The sequence below is a fragment of the Procambarus clarkii genome, chromosome 5, assembly GCF_040958095.1.
Source record: "Procambarus clarkii isolate CNS0578487 chromosome 5, FALCON_Pclarkii_2.0, whole genome shotgun sequence".
NCBI classification, from domain to species: domain Eukaryota; kingdom Metazoa; phylum Arthropoda; class Malacostraca; order Decapoda; family Cambaridae; genus Procambarus; species Procambarus clarkii.
This window is the reverse complement of record NC_091154.1, coordinates 12,777,899-12,801,755: the sequence shown is the minus strand read 5'-3', so window position 1 is coordinate 12,801,755 and position 23,857 is coordinate 12,777,899. Positions and strand designations below refer to the sequence as shown.

At 44.3% G+C, this 23,857-nt stretch overlaps 1 protein-coding gene across 2 annotated transcripts in view; it reads right to left on the bottom strand.

Annotated features, from left to right (window-relative positions):
• Positions 1-23,857, bottom strand: part of LOC138352364 (uncharacterized) — a 46,811-nt gene that overhangs the window by 20,353 nt on the left and 2,601 nt on the right. Inside the window, exon 4 of one of the 2 annotated variants that reach the window (XM_069304812.1) lies at positions 6,466-7,058. The exons of the other annotated variant lie outside the window; for it this stretch is intronic. Coding sequence (XP_069160913.1) covers positions 7,057-7,058 — 2 coding nt within the window. The 3' untranslated portion in view covers positions 6,466-7,056. Of the gene's footprint in view, positions 1-6,465; positions 7,059-23,857 lie in introns of those variants that run through there. 2 annotated transcript variants of the gene reach the window in all.

Below are 23,857 nucleotides of genomic sequence, written 5' to 3'. Positions count from 1 at the left end.
CCTTCCCTACCCTTCACCACCTTCACTACCCTTCACCACCTACTCTACCCTTCACCACCTTCACTACCCTTTACCACCTACTCTACCCTTCACCACCTTCCCTACCCTTCATCACCTTCCTTACCCTTCACCACCTTCCCTACCCTTCACCACCTTCACTACCCTTCACCACCTTCCCCACCCTTCACCACCTACCCTACCCTTCACCACCTTCACTACCCTTCACCACCTTCCCTACCCTTCACCACCTTCCCTGCCCTTCACCACCTTCACTACCCTTCACCACCTTCACTACCCTTCACCACCTTCCCTACCCTTCACCACCTTCACTACCCTTCACCACCCTTCACCACCTACCCTACCCTTCACCACCTTCACTACACTTCACCACCTTCCCTACCCTTCACCACCTTCCCTGCCCTTCACCACCTTCACTACCCTTCACCACCTACCCTACCCTTCACCACCTTCCCTACCCTTCACCACCTTCCCTACCCTTCACCGCCGTCACTACCCTTCACCACCTTCCCTACCCTTCACCACCTTCACTACCCTTCACCTACTCTACCCTTCACCACCTTCCCTACCTTTCACCACCTTCCCTGCCCTTCACCACCTTCACTACCCTTCACCACCTTCCCTACCTTTCACCACCTACCCTACCCTTCACCACCTTCCCTACCCTTCACCACCTTCACTACCCTTCACCACCTTCCCTACCCTTCACCACCTTCACTACCCTTCACCACCTACCCTACCTTTCACCACCTACTCTACCCTTCACCACCTTCACTACCCTTCACCACCTTCCCTATCCTTCACCACCTACTCTACCCTTCACCACCTACCCTACCCTTCACCACCTTCACTACCCTTCACCACCTTCCCTACCCTTCACCACCTTCACTACCCTTCACCACCTTCCCTACCCTTCACCACCTACCCTACCCTTCACCACCTTCCCTACCCTTCACCACCTTCACTACCCTTCACCACCTTCCCTACCCTTCACCACCTTCCCTACCCTTCACCACCTACCTTACCCTTCACCACCTACCCTACCCTTCACCACCTACCCTACCCTTCACCACCTACCCTACCCTTCACCATTTACCCTACCCATCACCACCTACCCTACCCTTCACCACCTTCCCTACCCTTCACCACCTTCCCTACCCTTCACTACCTTCACTGCCCTTCACCACCTACCCTACCCATCACCACCTACCCTACCCATCACCACCTTCCCTACCCTTCACCACCTACCCTACCCTTCACCACCTTCCCTACCCTTTATACCACCTACCCGTCCCTTCACCACCTTCCCTACCCTTCACCACGTACCCTACCCATCACCACCTTCCCTACCCTTCACCACCTACCCTACCCATCACCACCTACCTTACCCTTCACCACCTACCCTACCCTTCACCACCTACCATACCCTTCACCACCTACCCTACCCATCACCACCTACCCTACCCTTCAGCACCTTCCCTACCCTTCACCACCTTCCCTACCCTTCACCACCTTCCCTACCCTTCACCACCTTCCCTACCCTTCACCACCTACCCTACCCATCACCACCTACCCTACCCTTCACCACCTACCCTACCCTTCACCACCTACCCTACCCTTCACCACCTACCCTATCCTTCACCACCTACCCTACCCTTCACCACCTACCCTACCCATCACCACCTACCCTACCCTTCACCACCTTCCCTACCCTTCACCATCTTCCCTACCCTTCACCACCTTCCATACCCTTCACCACCTTCCCTACCCTTCACCACCTTCCCTACCCTTCACCACCTACCCTACCCATCACCACCTACCCTACCCTACCTACCCTACCTTTCACCACCTACCCTACCCATCACCACCTACCCTACCCATCACCACCTTCCCTACCCTTCACCACCTACCCTACCCATCACCACCTACCCTACCCTTCACCACCTACCCTACCCTTCACCACCTACCCTACCTTTCACCACCTACCCTACCCTTCACCACCTACCCTACCTATCACCACCTACCCTACCCTTCACCACCTTCCCTACCCTTCACCACCTTCCCTACCCTTCACCACCTACCCTACCCATCACCACCTACCCTACCCTTCACCACCTACCCTACCCTTCACCACCTACCCTTCCCTTCACCACCTAACCTACCCATCACCACATACCCTACCCATCACCACCTTCCCTACCCTTCACCACCTACCCTACCCTTCACCACCTTCCCTACCCTTCACCACCTACCCTACTCTTCACTACCTTCCCTACCTTTCACCACCTTCCCTTCAAATGGCTGAAGGGAACAAGTTTACGAGTATGGTAACAATGAGTCACAATAACGGGGCTGAAGATATAATGACCAAACCACACCCCAAAAGATGATGAGATAATGGTCCATGATGGAAGTCTATTGTCAACATCTCTTTAACCAAGTCTATCGATAGACAAGTCCATGTCTATCTCCCTCTAATTCCCACCTAACTAAATATTTATATATGTATGATATATATGTAAGGGAGGGTTCCAAACGTGTCCTTATTATCGGTTATCGTAGCAGCGGGTCTCAGATATTGCTGAGAAGCTTGCCCAACCGTTCTTAAGATGGCAGAACGGCTCAAGAAGTTAGGCGATGTCTTTAAGTAGACCAAAGATGTATTGGGCGATATGCCCAAGTGTTTCTGGCGGTAGCGAGCCTCGGGCCCGGTGTCTTCCAGTGTGTTACTGGCCCATCAATGGGGCATTATATTGTGTTTGGGAATGATCGCAGCCATCAGCGGCTCCTTGATCATGAGGAAGGAGTTTGTATGTGTGGATCAGAGCACAGGTGAGAGACCACCGGACGACCTGTAGACTTACTGTGAGCAACACCACGTGTCCGTGGGCTATGACGACGACACCCACAACAGGCGGACTGAATCACCCGCCCATGGCACCTTTGTCGGGTTCCTGGTAGGTTGTGTAGTCTGTCTTGTGGTGGTGCGCGGTGCTGAGACAGGCGCAAACTGGTATTTTTTGAGGACGTTAATGAAAGATGCAGAAGATGATGAAGATGAAGAGAAAGGTAGACAGGAGAGCAGGGAGAAAGTTGCGGAGTTCCTCCGCTCCCGTGTGGGGAACTTTTCAAATGTTTACGGCTGCCGGTGTGCCATCCACATCTTGGCTGTGGTGGTGGATGTTGTTTTACTTGGCTATCATAGCTATATAGTCCAAGGCAAGACCTTTACCTTGATGGCCAGCTACCCCTGGAAAAGGGATGTAGTGAACTTCAGGGACATTATGTCCCTGATATTCGCGCCCTTCGCGAGGTGCGACATTGACAAAGACGACGCCATTTTGGGGCTGACCACACGCAACTATGTGTGTTATAACCCGTTGGCTCTTGTATATGAGAAGTTTTCTCTCATTCTTTTTATTTATTTTATAGTTATGATTGTGTGGGGTTGTGTGACTGGTTCATACATTATGTACCAAGGGAGCCCCTGGGGGCAGCGCTCCCTGCTGGCCATGGGGGGCAAGACCCGCCCCCACGAGGACAGGCTCCTCACCAAGATCACCGCGGGCGACGTCCTAGTCCTCCACTTCCTGCGCTCGAGGACAACCGGACGACACTATAGGGACGTTGTGTTTGGCCTGGTCCACCGTTTATGTCGTAGGGACACCCAAGAGCCTTACAGGGACACCCAAGAGCCTTACAGGGACTCCCAAGAGCCTTACAGGGACACCCAAGAGCCATCCAGGGAGCTCTTGGTCCCCCTATACACACTCACCCGGGCCAACACAGAGTATGCAGCAATAAACATGATTAATATAACGGACATTTGACGGGGGCGTCCAATAAGAGGCTCTGGTGGCCGCTCTACACGGTGATGCGGCCTCGGGAGGCTGCGGGCGCAATCGTCTGGGGAAAGCGCCAAGCCATTACCATTATATAACACTGGCAAGGGGTCAGGATAAGGATTTGGGATGGGACGGAGGGAAGGAATGGTGCCCAACCACTTGGACAGTCGGAGATTGAACGCCGACCTGCACGAAGCGACACCGTCCACCCCAAGTGGTTGCATTGCGGCTTCATGAATAAAAGTGAATAAAAGGAAAAAAGTGTGTGTGTGTGTGTGTATAATTCCCTAAGTGTAGTTACAGGATGGGAGCTACGCTCGTCTGTCCCGTCTTCCCAACACTCTTTGTCATATAACGCTTGGAAACTACTAACGGTCTTGGCCTCCACCACCTTCTCACCCAACTTGTTCCAACCGTCTACCACTCTGTTTGCGAAAGACAACTTTCTAATGTGTTTTTTTGGCATCTTTGTTTCCTGTGTGTACTCACCTAGTTGTGCTTGCGGGGGTTGAGCTCTGGCCCTTTGGTCCCGCCTCTCAACTGTCAATCAACTGACTGAACAACTGAAAGAAAACAGATTTGAAATTAATTTCCTATGGATACCATCACATGTCGTCTCCTAACGTACCCACATGTGGCTCATATGGGTACTCAGTCTCCACCTGTGTCCCCTTGTTCGTGTACCTACGGATACCATCACATGTCGTCTCCTAACGTACCCACATGTGGCTCATGTGGGTACTCAGTCTCCACCTGTGTCCCCTTGTTCGTGTACCACCAGTGTTGAATAGTTTATCCTTGTCTATCCGGTCGATTCCCCTGAGGATTTTGTAGGTAGTGATCATGTCTCCCCTTACTCTTCTGTCTTCCAGTGTCGTAAGGTGCATTTCCCGCAGCCTTTCCTCGTAACTCATGCCTCTTAGTTCTGGGACTAGTCTAGTGGCATACCTCTGAACTTTTTCCAGCTTCGTCTTGTGCTTGACAAGGTACGGGCTCCATGCTGGGGCCGCATACTCCAGGATTGGTCTTACATATGTGGTGTACAAGATTCTGAATGATTCCTTACACAGGTTCCTGAAGGCTGTTCTGATGTTAGCCAGCCTCGCATATGCCGCAGACGTTATTCTCTTTATGTGGGCTTCAGGAGACAGGTTTGGTGTGATATCAACTCCTAGATCTTTCTGTTCGTTTCATGGAGTAATTCATCTCCCATTCGGTATCCTGTGTCTGACCTCCTGTTTCCACTGCCTAGTTGCATTACCTTGCATTTCCTCGGGTTGAACTTTAGCAGCCATTTGTTGGACCATTCATTCAGTCTGTCTAGGTCATCTTGTAGCCTCCTACTATCTTCATCTGTTTTAATTCTCCTCATAATTTTTGCATTCTTAACTTTTTTTTTTAATTTTGACCCGAAGGGCGAGTTTATTGGGCAGCGTCACTCATCCTGTGAGTGGACACACCGCCATAGTGACTGTATTGGGCAGTGCCACTCATCCTGTGAGTGGACACACCGCCATAGTGACTGTATTGGGCAGCGTCACTCATCCTGTGAGTGGACACACCGCCATAGTGACAGTATTGGGCAGCGTCACTCATCCTGTGAGTGGACACACCGCCATAGTGACTGTATTGGGCAGCGCCACTCATCCTGTGAGTGGACACACCGCCATAGTGACAGTATTGGGCAGCGTCACTCATCCTGTGAGTGGACACACCGCCATAGTGACTGTATTGGGCAGTGCCACTCATCCTGTTAGTGGACACACCGCCATAGTGACAGTATTGGGCAGCATCACTCATCCTGTGAGTGGACACACCGCCATAGTGACTGTATTGGGCAGCGCCACTCATCCTGTGAGTGGACACACCGCCATAGTGACAGTATTGGGCAGCGTCACTCATCCTGTGAGTGGACACACCGCCATAGTGACTGTATTGGGCAGCGCCACTCATCCTGTGAGTGGACACACCGCCATAGTGACAGTATTGGGCAGCGTCACTCATCCTGTGAGTGGACACACCGCCATAGTGACTGTATTGGGCAGCGCCACTCATCCTGTGAGTGGACACACCGCCATAGTGACAGTATTGGGCAGCGTCACTTATCCTGTGAGTGAACACACCGCCATAGTGACTGTATTGGGCAGCGCCACTCATCCTGTGAGTGAACATACCGCCATAGTGACAGTATTGGGCAGCGTCACTTATCCTGTGAGTGAACACACCGCCATAGTGACTGTATTGGGCAGCGCCACTCATCCTGTGAGTGAACATACCGCCATAGAAGCATGTGCAACACTCCCCAATAGGAAGAAAACCCGCTGGGTTGTTCATCCTGTCACTTGTACCCAGACACAGCTGGGACTTGCTTAACTGTCTCAAGTGAACAGTGTTACGGCCCTATTGGGTCGCAACTGGGTTCTTTCTCTGATGTTAATAGAGTTTGGGTATCCGGCCCCAAGTTAGTAGTGGCTTTCAAGAATTGCGTTCCGTAACACAAGTAAATTAAAGGGGAAGGGAGACAAAGGCACTAAACTTAAATATATAATTACACCACCACCATAAATAAATATATAAACAGTCACACGGGGGGGGGGGTATAAACACTATAATATACAGAATAGTCTTCCTCTGAAGACGCAGGAATGTTCCACGGTGCTCGAGAGGGGTAGCCCTGGTCCTCTTCTTGTGGCCTCACGTTGAATCCTTCGATTCTCTCGAGTCTACCCTGGCCACAGGCCAGCCAAATCACAGTTCCACTGGGGGCACCGTCGTGGAGGCCTTCAACCATAAATCCAGCCTGTAGCTGGCAGGTTCCAATCAGTTCCACTGGTTAGGCCACCGTTGTGGAGGCCTTCAACCACAAATCCAGCCTGTAGCTGGCAGGTTCCAATCAGTTCTGCTGGTTAGGTCACTCCACGACCGATACTAGGGTTGCGAGCCCTAGGCAGGAGCCTCGTGTGATTTCACAGATCACTCTCCTCACCACAACACCCCAGTGGCTATAGTCTTCTCCACCAGTCAGCCCCGGGTACGACAATCCCTGGTTCTGCCACCTCACAGGCAGGCTAACACAACAGTGTTCATCCAGGGCGGGGGGGGGTGACTCACAGCTTCAGCAGCAAATGCGTGGAGGTTCTACGGCTGCCTTGGGTAGACTGATCCAACGTCCATTACAGCAGTCCCAGGTCGACTCTGTAATCAGACACGTCATTAGTACTGATGACACTCTAGGGCACCTCACTTACAGGCTTAGACACAAACACCCACCTATCCACTCCATAGATGGCGTTGCTGTCTAAGCATCACCTCACCAGAGGTCAGCAGCGGCTGTGTTATGAGCAGATCAGGACGGGAAACCAGCCCCTGTGGCCGGTATATCCTGTCCTCACTAGATGGCGCTGTCCATTTGGAGGGGGTTTCGGGAGCTGACCCACAGATGGCGTGGTCGTCACTGCTCCGTCCTCGGACGCTGGGCTCGGGTCCGTAACAAACAGCTCCTCAAACAAGAAGATTAACATCTTTCAACCCTAAAAATCTTGCGGGTGCAAAATGGGGGAATCTTTTAGGAACAGTATCAATATTTGACAAATAGTGTTTTCCTAACTCAAACAATGTGGGGTTTATTACTCTACACATATTTCTGATGTCTCTCAGGTGTTCACATTCACGTAGATAGTGGTCAAGGCGATGTCCGTCACTCTCACCACAGATTCTGCAACTTCGCTGATCAACTGTTGTTTCCATTCCATATCTCCATGGACATTTGTATCCAAGACGGATTCTCGCTATTACCGATTCTCTCCCGCGTCCTCCTCCTCTTCGTCCATAAGGACTGTGATTGGCAGCTGCAACCATGTTGTACCATCGTACAGATTCACTGGTTTGTGCTTCTATCCTCCTTTCCTCAGTTACCTTGTCACGGTGATGTTGCCTGACAATACCTCTAATTTGTAGTAGAGTCTTGGGTATGAAGTATTCAATATGATCACCACAGATTCTGCAACTTCGCTGATCAACTGTTGTTTCCATTCCATATCTCCATGGACATTTGTATCCAAGACGGATTCTCGCTATTACCGATTCTCTCCCGCGTCCTCCTCCTCTTCGTCCATAAGGACTGTGATTGGCAGCTGCAACCATGTTGTACCATCGTACAGATTCACTGGTTTGTGCTTCTATCCTCCTTTCCTCAGTTACCTTGTCACGGTGATGTTGCCTGACAATACCTCTAATTTGTAGTAGAGTCTTGGGTATGAAGTATTCAATATGATCTCCTTCAGCAGCCAGCACATCTGCTCATTCATTCCCACATATTCCAACATGGGAGGGGATCCCCAACATGGGAGAGGATCCCCCCAACATGGGAGGGGATCCCCCAACATGGGAGGGGATCCCCCCAACATGGGAGGGGATCCCCCCAACATGGGAGGGGATCCCCACAACATGGGAGGGGATCCCCCCAACATGGGAGGGGATCCCCCCAACATGGGAGGGGATCCCCACAACATGGGAGGAGATCCACCCAACATGGGAGGGGATCCCCCCAACATGGGAGGGGATCCCCCCAACAAGGGAGGGGATCCCCCAACATGGGAGGGGATCCCCCCAACATGGGAGGGGATCCCCCCAACATGGGAGGGGATCCCCCCAACATGGGAGGGGATCCCCCCAACATGGGAGGGGATCCCCCAACATGGGAGGGGATCCCCCAACATGGGAGGGGATGCCCCCAACATGGGAGGGGATCCCCCCAACATGGGAGGGGATCCCCCAACATGGGAGGGGATCCCCCCAACATGGGAGGGGATCCCCCAACATGGGAGGGGATCCCCCAACATGGGAGGGGACCAACAGAAACTTGATGACTCTTCCCTGATTGGTAAGTACTCTCACAGCTCTCTTAATTTCAGCGACTATTGCAAGATTTTCTGCCTGATTTTTACTTTGGCTTTGCAGTGCTGCTTTTGAATCGGTGCAAATCACTGCACCATTAGTGTTCCGTTCAAGAAACCTTAACGCCATAACAATGGCAGTTAGCTCTGCTTGCGTTGAAGAGGCATAGTTCTCAATACGTGCTTTTTCTTCATTTCTGCGTTGGAAAGTATTATCCTTAATTACCGTGTACGCTGCACCAGCCCTGCCATTGACAGGATTAGATGACCCGTCAGTGTAGATTTGATCTAGTTCATCTCCGGCTTCTTTATAAATTTCCTCGAGATACTTGTGCCTCATTTCTTGTGGTATCATGTTGGATTTTTTCGTTACCATTTCATTGATGATAATCTTGCATGAGTCATCCTCCCAGGGAGGTAACCTCTCTACAGGCAGGAGCTCACGGGCTTGCTCAAGCAGGTGAAGTTCTTCAAGGTAGCAGACTGATCTGTGATGCCATTTTTTGCTTCTCCTGTTTCCTCCTGCTAGCAGCACAGAACTCAGGTTTTTCTTGGCAATATCATTGTAATGGGGATCTCTGGTTATCCTAATTGCAAGCTTAGCATTCAGTTCCTTAATTCTGCTTGTGACACTGTGGAGGGACAACTCCTCTTGTAGATTGGACGTTTTGGCAGTTCTTGGGACTCCAAGAATGATTGTCATGGCTTCATTTTGAATGCTTTCAAGCCTTTTCATATCGCTTTGGGAGTAGGTGCACAGAACTGGTGCGGCATAGTATGACGGAGCGCACATAGGCTGTGTACATCATTTTTAGCACGGCAATAGAAGCTCCATGTCCATTCCAGGTCATAGCTTTCAGTGCCCTGAGTCGACTTTTGCATGTTCCTACGAGCTGGTTGAGCTCCTCTTTCTTCCCCTTGTTAGAGCCGACAGTGACGCCAAGGTACCGATAGTGGTCAACCCATTCAAGTGTTACATCATTAATTTGTAGTTCTTCATTTTCTCTCCTCTTGTGATGAGAGTTTGCTTTTGTCTTGTTTGTGGAGAGAGTGAAACCGAGCTCAATACATCATCAGCAAACATTGAGAGGAACGAGTCTATACCCTCTGAGAGATCATTTACATATATCAGAAACAGTATAGGTCCAAGGACTGAACCTTGCAGGACTCCACTGGTGATTCCCCGCCACTCCGAGACCTCACCCCTCACATTGACACGTTGTCTTCTGTTGCTTAGGTACTCCCTTATCCAACGGAGTACCTTCCCTTTCACTCCAGTCTGCATCTCCAGCTTTTTCACTAGCCTCTTGTGTGGTACTGTGTCAAAGGCTTTCTGGCAATCCAAAAATATGCAGTCTGCCCACCCCTCTCTTTCTTGCCTGATCGCAGAATTCAATTAGCCCTGTGAGGCAGGACTTGCCATCCCTGAACCCATGTTGATGCTGTGTTACAAAGTTCTTTCGCTCCAGATGTTCCACTGGCTTTATTCTCACAATCTTCACCATCGACTTGCATGGCATGCAAGTTAGGGACACTGGCCTGTAGTTCAGTGCCTCCTGTCTATATCTTCTATGCCTTATTGTATATCGGAACCACATTAGCCGTCTTCCAAATTTTTGGCAGCTCACCTGTTACCAGTGATTTATTATACCAGCAGTGGCAGGCACAGTGCATCTGCTGATAGTTTGTCCTGCACACTGCTGCCCACTGGACGGGGGGCGGTGTGCAGGACAAACATATCAACTGTGACACTAGCTCTCCACTTATGTCAGTTGCTTAAGTAAGAACCTGTACTTGTGGTCGATCTCGAACCATTGTTGATGTGACGACTTATATTGAATTTTGTAACTAGCTCATCAAGATTGTAACTTGCTTAGCTAAATGAATTGTGGGGTTCAGTCCCTGAGCCCATTATGTGCCTCTGTAACCCTTTCCACTACCACTCACAAGATGGGTATGGGTGCATAATAAATTAACTAAACTAAACTTATCTCTGGAACTTCTCTTTGCTCTAATGTGAAATTTCCTGGAATTTCTTATTGAGTTCCTCGCACGCTTCCTTGTCGTTTGTTGTGAATCTGTCTGCCCCCTATCCTCAGTTTCATTACCTGTTCCTAAATTTTTAAATTTTGCCCCGAGGGGCGAGTTTATTGGGCAGCGCCACTCATCTTGTGAGTGAACATACCGCCATAGCACCAAGTCTGATTTGAGTCTGGTTGGAGCTCTGAGAGCAGAGATGGATTCCCTGCGGGAGGAGGTACGGTGGCTGAGACTTCGGGAGGAAACGAAGGAGGAGACCAGTGTTGACGGGACCTCATCGTGGAGAGTCGTGAAGGACAGGGGTCTTAAGAAGACCTTGACAAGGCCGCCTACAGACGCCCTAAGGACAGCAAATTCATTTGCCGTGTTGGAGGATGAGTGCTGTGGTGCGCCTGCAGTTCACTCGGAACGAAAATCAGCGAGGAGCGGCGGAGCGCAGGCCCCTCAGGCTGCTCAGAAAGTTAAGGAGGTACCGAAGCGAATTTTGGTTGTGGGAGATTCCCAGGTGAGGTATTTAGACAGAACGTTTTGTGCCAGAGATAGGGGGAACAGATTAAGGGTTTGCTATCCGGGAGCTGGAATTGGTGATATTGTTGGAAACATGAATGATATTATGACGGGAAATGGGAACAAACCCATTATTTGTATTAGTGCAGGGGGTAATGATGTTGGGCGAGTTAGGAGTGAGGAACTAATACAGAGATTCAGGACAGCCATTGAATTAGTTAGGAGCAAGGGAGGAATCCCGATCATATGTGGCATTCTTCCAAGAAAGGGAGTGGGAAATGAATGGATGTCGAGGGCACTTGGTGTCAATTGCCGGCTGGAAAGATATTGCAAATCAAATGCAATATCTTTCATAGACAACTGGGAACACTTCTATGGAAGAAATTAAATGTATACTCGTGATGGGGTGCATCTATCGAGGGCTGGGGTTGTTGCTGTTGCGAACTCGTTGGAACCAGTGGTTAGAGGTGTTTGTTTGGGTTTAAACTGTTAATAGATAGTGGTATGGGAATTGATTTGGAGGAAGGAGGTAATAAAAGTATGTGTTCGTGGGAGAAAAGAATTGGCAAAATGATCAGGGAAAGAAAAGGGCCTCAAAATAACAATTCACTTAGGGTATATTACATTAACAATAGAAGTCTAAGAAATAAAATAAATGAATTAAATGCTCTTGTCTGCACAGAAAAAATAGATATTATTGCACTTACCGAAATGAGGATGAATGTAGAAAATAGAGAACTATTAGCTGAATATCAAATAAATGGATTTAAACTATTTCACACAGATAGATATATTAGATGAGGAGGGGGAGTATCCATATATGTTAGGGACAATTTGAAATGTAGTCTCAAAGAGGGAATTAAAACTGAGCCACACACAGAAACTATTTGGATAGAATTAAACGAAAAAGCAAATAATATTATAATAGGAGTTATATATAGGCCACCAAATTTAGACAGAATGGAAACAAAGCATCTATGGGATGAAATATCTAGAGCATCTAGATCTAAGAGTATTTATGTCATGGGTGACTTTAATTTTAGTGGAATAAACTGGGTGAACAAAACAGGGAATAGTGAAGCAGAAGATTTTCTAGAATTAATTGACGATTGCTTTCTTACACAACACATTAAGGAACCAACGCGGGAAAATAATAATTTAGATTTAGTGTTAACTAACAGGGAAACACAAATTAATGACATCGAAATAGGGAGTGAGCTAGGGAACAATGATCACAAAGTAATCAGATTTAGCATAGAATGGAATAGACCTGTAGGAGAAAATTCTGTTAAAGTGCCAGATTTTCGAAAAGCTGAATTTAATAGCCTAAGAAATTTTTTGGGTCAAATAGATTGGAAAGTCTTGGGTATGGGGTGTGGGCCGGTCTTAGAGCGAGACATGAACCCAGCGACAGGTGACGGAAAAGGCGATTTCGATGTGGATTTAATATATAACTTATTTAAGAATATTCTAAACAAAGCACAGGAACGTAGTATACCATACAAATTGAATACTAATGACCCAAAGTGGATAACAAATAATTTAAAGAACCTTATAGGTAAAAAGAGAGCTTGGTACAAAAGGATTAAGAATGGGGAAGTCAGTTTAGAACAGGAATTCATACAACTGGTTAGAAATGTTAAAAAAGAGATTAGGAGAGCAAAAAGAAACTATGAAGATCGCATAGCAGAGCAAGCAAAGTCAAATCCTAAAGGGTTTTTTCAGTTATATCGAACTAAGACTAGGGAAAGGATAGGTCCATTAAAATCTGAGACAGGTCAAATAACGGATAATGACAAGGAGATGAGTAGTATTTTTAACAAATATTTTATATCTGTATTTACTAAAGAAGAACTTAACAATATGCCTTCAGCCGAACAAGTCTATGTGGGTGGGGATGAGGACAGGTTGACTAGTTTAGCAGTTACCAGGGAGGATGTAATTAAACAATTAGAAAAACTAAAACCAAACAAATCACCAGGGCCGGATGAAGTGTTTGCCAGGGTGCTTAAAGAATGCAAAGAAGAGCTTTCCAAGCCACTGTCTACCATATTTAATAAATCAATAGAGTCAGGCAGAGTGCCGGAGTCATGGAAGGTAGCTAATGTGGTACCAATTTTTAAGAAAGGAGATAGATCACTTGCGTCAAACTATCGGCCAATTAGCCTAAGGTCTATTGTGGGAAAGTTACTTGAATCAATAATTGCAAATACAATTCGTCTCCATCTTGAAAAACATAAATTAATAAATGAGTCACAACATGGTTTTACAAATGGCCGTTCATGTTTAACAAATTTGCTAACTTTTTATTCCAGCATAGTTGAGGCAGTTGATAGTAGTAAGGATTGTGATGTTGTGTACCTTGACTTTAGCAAAGCTTTTGATACAGTGCCACATGAAAGACTAATTAAAAAAATAGAAGCTCATGGTATTGGGGGTGCTATATTAACTTGGATTAGGGCATGGCTATTCCAAAGGAAACAGAGAGTTAGTATAAATGGGGTTAAGTCAGAGTGGGATAATGTTGTTAGTGGAGTACCTCAGGGCTCTGTCCTGGGACCTCTGTTATTTATAATATATATAAATGATTTAGATTCAGGTTTGAGTAGCAACATTTGCAAATTTGCCGATGATACGAAAATCGGTAGGGAAATTAATTCGGAGGAGGACTCACTAGCACTTCAAGTTGATCTAGATAGGGTTTTGAAATGGTCAAAGGATTGGCAAATGCAGTTTAATGCTGATAAATGTAAAGTTCTGAGGCTAGGTAATGATGATAGAGTTACAAGATACGAGCTAGATGGTGTTGAGATTGCGAAGTCGGATTGCGAAAGGGATCTGGGAGTTATGATTAGTAAGAATTTAAAACAAAAGATTCAATGCATGAATGTTCGTAATAAGGCGAATAGGACACTGGGATTTATTAATCGAAGCGTGTATGAGGATGTGTACATGTATATATAACATTAATATGGTCGCTGCTTATTTTAAAATAAGCGGGGGAATTCTGAGGAGGAAAAACATTTACGCAGCGCGCCGTGGGGGGAGGGGGGGCGCACATTTAAGCAAACGCTACAGGATTTCTGTCCTCAGTCCTTCACAGCTCCGGCACGCTCCGCTCGAAACACCCGCCCTCCTCCCTTGACTACAGATGTAGAAACCTTATATATTATAAATGAAAATGACAGAATGACAGATATTTAGGATTCATCAACTGCCAAAGATACTCACATGCCAGTATAATTCTGGCGAGAGAGAGGTTTGGGAAAAGCCGTTATACCAACTAGTCAGCTATAAGGGTGATATTTGTGGGGCACAGGCAAGCTCGGCCTGGCCCATTAACCCCCCAACTGACACTATAACCACAGAGAATACTGTATTTATTTATTTATATACAAGAAATATATACATTGGGGTTAACAGAGAATATAGAAATGAAGTTGAATTTACATTCTTGTAAAGCCACTAGCACGCATAGCGTTTCGGGCAAGTCCTTAAACTAACAGAAAATTTTAGATAAATTAACAAAAAAATTGACAAAAAATGTTTACAGGTACATTGAAGAAATTTTGACACAAAAGCAGATTAGAATAATACACAATAAAGAAATAACCGCTGCATTACGTAGGAATGCGGAGGAATTTCTGATGGAGGAGAAGACAATTGCACAGCGCGATCCGCAGCGCAGCGTGCGGAGCGCCGCGGGAGGACTATATAAGAGAGGAAGGGACATGCGTTCTATCTTGCTCCAGCCTCGCTCAGCTCCACAAGTCATGGGAAAAATTTTTCGCCACGAACGCTACAAACACGCTTCGCTTGGCAAGAAAAAGGAATAACATAGGACTCTTGTGTTCTTGGGACTTCTAGAAGCTATGGAAACTACGATTGCTACCTCGATCGCAGCCCCCACCCTGGTTGAGTTTAACTCCGGGGGCCCCTTCAACCTCACATGCTGAAAACCTAGTGTCGGTCTACAGTACTCAACTTTCACCAAGGTAAAGTGATATCTTATGTTCTAAATGTATAGCTAGGTTCCTCCCAAGTGTCGGCGTGTGCCCAGCGCTGTTCCCCACGCGGCCTGTAGACGTTCCAGCTAGGTCATGCCTAGGCAGGGCATTCTAGGCTGCCCCAGCACTATTGTACGACGATTAATACGGAATTCTTATACAGCCTTGCCCTAGCCGCTAGCTTGACAGATTTATAGTCTGCCGGTTAAGCCCGGGAATTTTATATTTATTCAGTATCATCGATGCTATTTTGCCGGAATTTTGTCCGCCGGTTAAGCCCGGATCCTTTTATGTGGCTCCTAGCTGTGGATTGCTAGTCATATCGTCTGCCGGTTAGGCCAAATAATTTTATGCAGCCTACACTGTGGCTGGGTCGCCGAACTTCGGTCGGCAGGTAGTGCCCATCAAAAAAATTTTTTTTTATGAGGCAAGCCACGTGTTGGAGAGCCAGACATTTTGTCTGCCGGTTAAGCCCGGAAATTCTATACAGACATTCTTGTTGCCAGAATGCCAGACATTCCCAGCGCCTCCTTCGCCGCTGGATTTTTAGACTATTGTCTGCCGGTTAAGCCCGGAATTTTCTATGCAGCCTCTTTCGCCGAATGAATTGTCCTTGTGCGTGTTTGCCAGACCTTGGTCAGACGGTTAAGCCAAACAAAAAAAAAAAAATTTAAATTTTATATGTAGTTCACCTAGCTACGGGATTGCCGTCCTTGGGCTGCCGGCTATGCCCAAAAAAAAAAAAAAAAAAAAATTCTGAAGTACCCTAGCGGAGATCATCGCCATAGTCCCGGTTACCAACATTATATTCTGCTGCTATGGAATTCTCACTGGACAGATGAGAAGGTCCCATTATCACCACTCAGGAACTAATTTTCCCTTTGAAAGCCATGAGGCAAAAATTTTCATTTATCAGGGAATTCAGTCAATCTGCAGTCGTTACAGCTGATCAACATTCAGGAAAAAGGTCACAAGGCTGTTAAACGCACCACGAATAAGGAGTACAACATAAGATGGAATCCGCTGTGTGGCCCCCTTTTTTTTTAATTTTTTCTTATTTCTCTTTTTCATTCTTACATTCTGGAGTCCTCGCCTTCCAGGCACAAGCAGGTCACAGTCGGGTTCTTAACATCCTACGGGGTCAGAGATTAGGTTTTAATTCCCAGCAATACGATTAGAAGATGTGTTTTACGCACTAGGAGGTCATTCTTTAATACTTTTTCATACATAATTTTCACTCCACGTTCATAAATAAAACTTTATTCGCAAATGTAATATAAGGTTATTTGTCGGACAACATCCGAGGACTTCCGGTTAAGCACGCGCTAAGAGATTATTCTTTAATACATTATCATACATAATTTTCACTCCACATTATTATTAAAACTTTATTCACAAAGGTAAAATAAAGTTAATTGTCGGACATCATCGGAGGACAACACATGATTCGAGATAATAGATTCCCTTCATTTTGTCTGCAGTGGCCTCTATTATTATTGAGCTGTTTTGGTCTCGATCATTACACTTATAAACCTCTATTAATACGCTACATTACAAAATCCTGTACTACTAGAACTTATAAATCTTATAAACTGTTCGTCTCTTTACAGTCAAACAGTTGGTCACAGTTACGATTTTTCTCCTAAAAGATTGTGTGTATCATGTCATACTATGTTTTCCCCTATATTTTCCTCCTCGTCACTAAATAACTTATCTAGAGTATTAATTCGGTACTAAATAATTAAGCTGGCTAGATTTCCCAGTTCGTGCGATTCATCTAGGGGGGAATTCATTATTCCTTCAACAGTCCTCGTTAAATTAGGCGCGCGAGTTTCTATAGTCACGTGCTAATAGGATTACAGTTAGGGTTAAGCCTTTCTTAAATTTTAAGACCTTAAGTCACACGGATTATCCTCATTTAATTCTTATTAATTCCCCCCAATAGACTCATTATCTCCTTAACATAGTATTTCAACAGTTTTTTTTTTCTGTTTCCTCGTTGAAGGGTGGTACACATCGGTGTTTTCATGACCGGTTTATTTTATTCTTTATTTGGTGCCTCCCTGTGGGTATCCACTGTAGTCGCACGTTTCTCCACTTATTCAGCCGCCCTCGCTATTGTTTGCTTCCTAAAAATTATTCTATCGGCCGCCCGGTTGAGCCCGGAATTATTATGCAGCCGCCCTCGCTATTGGATTGCCAGACCTATGTCTGCTGGTTGAGCCCGGAATTATTATGCAGCCGCCTTCGCTATTGGCTTGCCAGACCTAATGTCTGCCGGTTACGCCCGGATCTATTATGCAGCCGCCCTCGCGGTTGTATTGCCAGACCTATGTCTGCCGGTTGAGCCCGGAATTATTATGCAGCCGTCCATCGCTATTTGGATTGCCAGACCTATGTCTGCCGGTTGAGCCCGGAATTATTATGCAGCGCCCTCGCTGTAGTTTGCCAGACCTATGTCTGCCGGTTGAGCCCGGATTTATTATGCAGCCGCCTTTGCTATTGGATTGCCAGACCTAATGTCTGCCGGTTAAGCCCGGAATTATTATTATGCAGCTGCCCTCGCTATTGGACTGCCAGAACTATGTCTGCCGGTTTAAGCCCGGAATTATTAGGCAGCTGACCTCGCTATTGGATTGCCTGACCTAATGTCTGCCGGTTAAGCCCGGAATTCTTATGCACCCGCCCTCGCTAATGTATTGCCAGACCTACGTCTAGAGACGGCGATGGGGAAGAAGTCACATGTCTGCCGGGTGAGACCGGAATTATTATGCAGCCGCCCCTCGCGATTGGATTGCCAGACCTATGTCTGCCGGTTGAACCCGGAATTATTATTTTGACCGCCGGTGTAGCAGGAAGCCCCACCAACAACGACCCCGGAAGCTGGAGATCATTGCAACGGACTCTGTAACAAAAAATTTATAATTTGCTGCCCCGAAATTCTTACGGGACAGACGCAAGGACCATATTTCACCGCACCAGAAATGAATATCTATTATTCATCAGGTGACGACCCTAGCTCCGACTGCTGCCGTTCAAGCTGACCTGCAATCAGCAAATTCACAGGGCCGTTAAACGTACCACGCATTCGGAGAGCAACTTATTATGGAAACAGCTGCATTGGACCTTATATTTCCTATATTATTTATCCATCCACATACTTATGGAATCAGTGCCGTCCGGACGCACGCATGTCAGTCATGATTTAACTTCCTTCGGACGAGATTACGTTTTAATCTCCAGCTTTAAGACTACAAGCTGTGGTTTACACATTAAGTGGTTATTCTTTACTCAAATCTTATACTTATCATACGCTTAACGCTTCTTAATTAAACCCTTAATAGCAGTAGGTAAATCAATTTATTTGTCGGTCCGCATGCGGAGGACAACATTTGATGGACTTCAATGTAATTGTCTCAGTTAATTTTATTTAGTGGGTATCTCAAGATAATCCTTCTTCAGTCCTCGGAAGCATTGGCGCGCGAGGTCATCCTGTCGCATCCCAATAGGATTACAATTAAGGTCAAGTCTATTCTTACTCTTTAGAATCCAAGCTAAACAACTTACAGGTCAAGCGGTCTACACACTTTTAATTCTTTTTTCTTCCCTTCACTGACTTAATTCTTATTCACGGAGTTACTTATCAACTGTTATTTTCACTGTTTCTGCGAAGTAGGGAAGTTTTCTTACTGCTTTCATGTTAGGATTATTGTATATTTTCTTTTAAGTGATTCCCTTCGGGTAATTCTGTAATCGCATGTTTTTCCCTACTTAGGAATTATCGGCCAGTCACGGGCGGTAAATTTTATTGTCGGTCGCTGGGTTTCACGTTACAAATTTAATCATGTCTTCTCTAAGGCATTTAATTTCTTACTAATTTACTCTTCACATATTCATTAACTTATTTTCCGCTACATATTTATATACAGTAATTATTTAAGGATTTGGACATTTCGCTATTTGTCTTCTACTTATGTTACATGGATTATATTATTATCCCTGTTATTATCTGAGGTAATTAGGTATTCTGGTCTGGTAATCTTATACCTTTTTTGTTTGTTGATGGTACTTCCCTCCTCCAGTATCGCTGTGGTACTCGAGGCTTTCCAAGTTTGTAAATACTACGCGATGCTACGTATTCTCTCAACCCCAATCAATCTCTCCTTTTACTTAATAAAACTTTTTTCGCATTAGTTAATTAATCACGCTGCTTATCTCTCTCAGATTGGGATGTGTTCTTATTGGATTAGTTACTACTGTTTAACGATAACCCTTATTCATTGATACCTTCCTTTTTTGTCACACCTTGGCCTCCATACCGTAATTAAATACTGCTCACAATTCTGCCTTCCTTATAATTATTCGGTCACTGGGGTTTTTCTGGAACATATTTAAAAACTATAATTTTGAAGGTTTTCTAAGTCTATTTTGTTTTTATAATTATTTCTATACATTAGATATTGGGAATTACTATTATTGACATTAAAATGTACTTAATTGTTGTTAAAGATTCGCTGCCTGGAACGGGGGGGGGTTACGGGCCATGGGGAGCCCGTAGATGAAAAGTACTTATGTTAATGACTTTTAATATTCATTAATCCGCTTACTTGTAACAGTCTGGGACGCTTATTCTATCATTTATTAATTTGTTCTACTATCCACAGACTGTTGGGGGTAGTCTTTATGGTATTCTTATACAGCCCATTTGCGGTTAGATTAGTCATTAGTACCATTAGTGGATTAGTATGGTTGTTGGTTGGTCGTTAAGGATTACGTCGCCCAAGGGGTGGCACGGGCATGCTTCGCCGAAAAATTCGTATGACATTATACAGCACACTTTATTCTGACTAACGACCAGTTAAAACATTGACGTAATATCAAGCTTGATGCGGTAATTTTACATTTTGGGGGTATGGGTTGTTCTTACATATTCATGCATTATTTGCGATATATTACACGTTCATGCGTATTTAATGACGTACTATAGTACATGTCTTCCCATGCTTGGAACATTGGAAGGTCCCATACTCCACTACGTTCGTGGTAATTGGTCTGCAATTTTACCATGTTATCGAACCAGTATTTACCCAAGTTTTTTTTTTTCTCATTTACTACGCTGTACACGTTCAAGGGAATTTATTTACATCTATAGTATGACGCAAAATACAGTTCTGCTTATTCTAACTAAGGCACAAATTTCATTGCAAGATTAACGGAAGAACAACTCCAGGCGTCAAGTTACTAATCCTTTATTAATATTGCCCAGTGTCCTATTCGCCTCAATTAAGACCGAGCATGCATTGCTCCTTTGGTTTTAACCATCTTACTAATTGCAATTCCAAGTTCCCTCTCTTCGCAGAATTCCCTCAGTCCACAGAATCATCGCGGAGGGGTCAACACACACCCCTCGGGACGAGGAGAGCGGCGTGGAACGGCCTGCTCCCACCTGACGCAATCTGATTCAGCGGTTCGCTGCACATCCATCCTACGAATTTGTTTTTTTTTCCCTAAGTTCATGCTTCAGTACCCTGCCTAACATCGGGCTTACCATTAATATGTAATAATAGGCATTTACCCACAACTTGCGTTAGTCGCAATCTGCCTTACCCGTGGTCTCCTAGACTGGGGAGTGTTACCCATCTGTCATCACTTAAATTATCCCTAGAGTGTTCTTTTTCCCAATATCTGTTCAAGATCAATTCGGCGTTGCAGCCTACGTCCCCGGTGCTGTCGGTTCAATACATCTTCAGAAGACTCCTTCTGAAGATGTATTAATATACGAAAGTACTTAAGGAAATTCCTGTTTCAACTTTCCTCCGTGGTCTGACACTGTCACATTTTTAATCACGTGTTTATTTTCGTGATATACACACACACATATAAATAAATAAATAAATAAATAAATAAATAAATAAATAATATATATATATATATATATATATATATGTATATATATATATATATATATAATATATATATATATATATATATATATATATATATATATATATATATATATATATATAAATATATATATATATATATATATATATATATATATATAATTTCAATTTCAATTCAATTATCTCTGTCATTGATGTATATGGCAAAAAGTGTGGGGGCCCAAAACAGCACTATGTCTTAACATAATGGGTCCAAGGGCCCATAAGGTCTCAACAGCATTAAGGGCCCTTTAGCAAACCAGTGTGCTGGGGCCCCTATGACACCCATGATGTCTTTGTATCATTTCAAGTTTGTACATGTACTTCTTAAGATATGGGCACCATACAACTGCTGCATATTCTAGCTTTGGTCTAAAAAAATCATGAACAATTTATTTATTATTTATCCATGAATGTATTTAAAAGCAATTTTAAAGTTCGAAAGTGTAGCACAACCTCCTGGCACAATGAGCTTTATGTGGTCCTCTTTATGTGGCTTTATGTAGACAATGAACATTATCGGTGCCAGAACTAAACCCTGTGGTACTCCACTCGTGACATTTCTCCAGTCCAATACATTGCCTCTGATTACTGCCCTCATTTTCTATCAGTTTGAAATTTTTTAATCCATGTTAGAAGCTTACCTGTCACCCCTCCAATATGTTCCAGTTTCCAGAACAAACTCTTATGTGGAATTCTGTTGAATGCCTTTTTTAGGTCCAGATAGATGCAGTCAACGCAACCATCTCTTTCCTGTAAAATTTCTGCGGCTCGATCATAGTAACTGATTAAATTTGTTACACAGGATCTTCCATTTCGAAAACCATGTTGACGGTCTGATATTATAAAGCTTTTCTCCCGGTGTTCTACCAGTTTAGTTTTACTTGTTTTTTTCCAATATTTTTACTGTTACACTTGGCCAACTGCTTTGTTCTTACTTAGCTCCTTGAGCAATTTTTTAACTGTGTACGTACATGCAGTATTTTTATAAATCTTTATTTTTTTTCCAGCACGCACAAGGAAGCTTGATGCAGATAAACTTACATTAGGATCAGAAGGTGATAGCGATAATGCCCTGGAAAAAAATCATGACGAGCTACAAGTGCAGCAGGTGAAAGAAGTGCATCAAGTACAAAAAGTTCCGCAGGTGCAAGAAGTGCAACAAGTACAAAAAGTTCCACAGGTGCAAGAAGTGCAACAAGTGCAACAAGTACAAAAAGTTCCGCAGGTGCAACAAATGCAACATTTACAAAAAGTTCCGCAGGTGCAACATTTACAAAAAGTTCTGCAGGTGCAACAAGGGCTACCATTAGCAATCATTCAGAAGCAGCAAGAAGTACATGTAGTAAAATTTGAACCACAGGGAACTACACCAGGAAAAAAGTGTAGTAACAACGGAATGGGAATTTTAAAATACCTGAGGAAACAGGTAAAAAAGGACAAACAATAGAAATGGTTCCTTACACCTTATTATTTGGTAGTTTATAGGTATTTTACTTATAATACTTTATATTATGTCTACAGTTTATAATTTAGTTTACAGTTAATTTACTTTTCAACTTCCTTATCTTACATGAAAGATTTTTACTGTTTTTCATTTTTAAAACCTTATTAGTATCATTTATAGTTTAGTGTCAATTCACTTATAATACAATATATCGAATAATTTACTAAATTCATTTAACTATAATAAATATAATTGGAGGGGTGCATATTGGAGGGGTGACAGGTAAGCTTCTAACATGGATTTAAAAAATTTCAAACTGATAGAAAAATGAGGGCAGTAATCAGAGGCAATGTATTGGACTGGAGAAATGTCACGAGTGGAGTACCACAGGGTTTAGTTCTGGCACCGATAATGTTCATTGTCTACATAAAGCCATAAAGAGGACCACATAAAGCTCATTGTGCCAGGAGGTTGTGCTACACTTTCGAACTTTAGAATTGCTTTTAAATACATTCACGGATAAATAATAAATAAATTGTTCATGATTTTTTTAGACCAAAGCTAGAATATGCAGCAGTTGTATGGTGCCCATATCTTAAGAAGTACATGTACAAACTTGAAATGATACAAAGACATCATGGGTGTCATAGGGGCCCCAGCACACTGGTTTGCTAAAGGGCCCTTAATGCTGTTGAGACCTTATGGGCCCTTGGACCCATTATGTTAAGACATAGTGCTGTTTTGGGCCCCCACACTTTTTGCCATATACATCAATGACAGAGATAATTGAATTGAAATTGAAATTGGGATTGAAATTATATATATATATATATATATATATATATATATATATATATATATATATATATATATATATATATATATATATATATATATTTATATATTTATATATTTATATGTGTGTGTGTATATCACGAAAATAAACACGTGATTGAAAATGTGACAGTGTCAGACCACGGAGGAAAATTGAAACAGGAATTTCCTTAAGTACTTTCGTATATTAATGCATCTTCAGAAGGAGTCTTCTGAAGATGTATTAATATACGAAAGTACTTAAGGAAATTCCTGTTTCAATTTTCCTCCATGGTCTGACACTGTCATTTTATATATATATATATATATATATATATATATA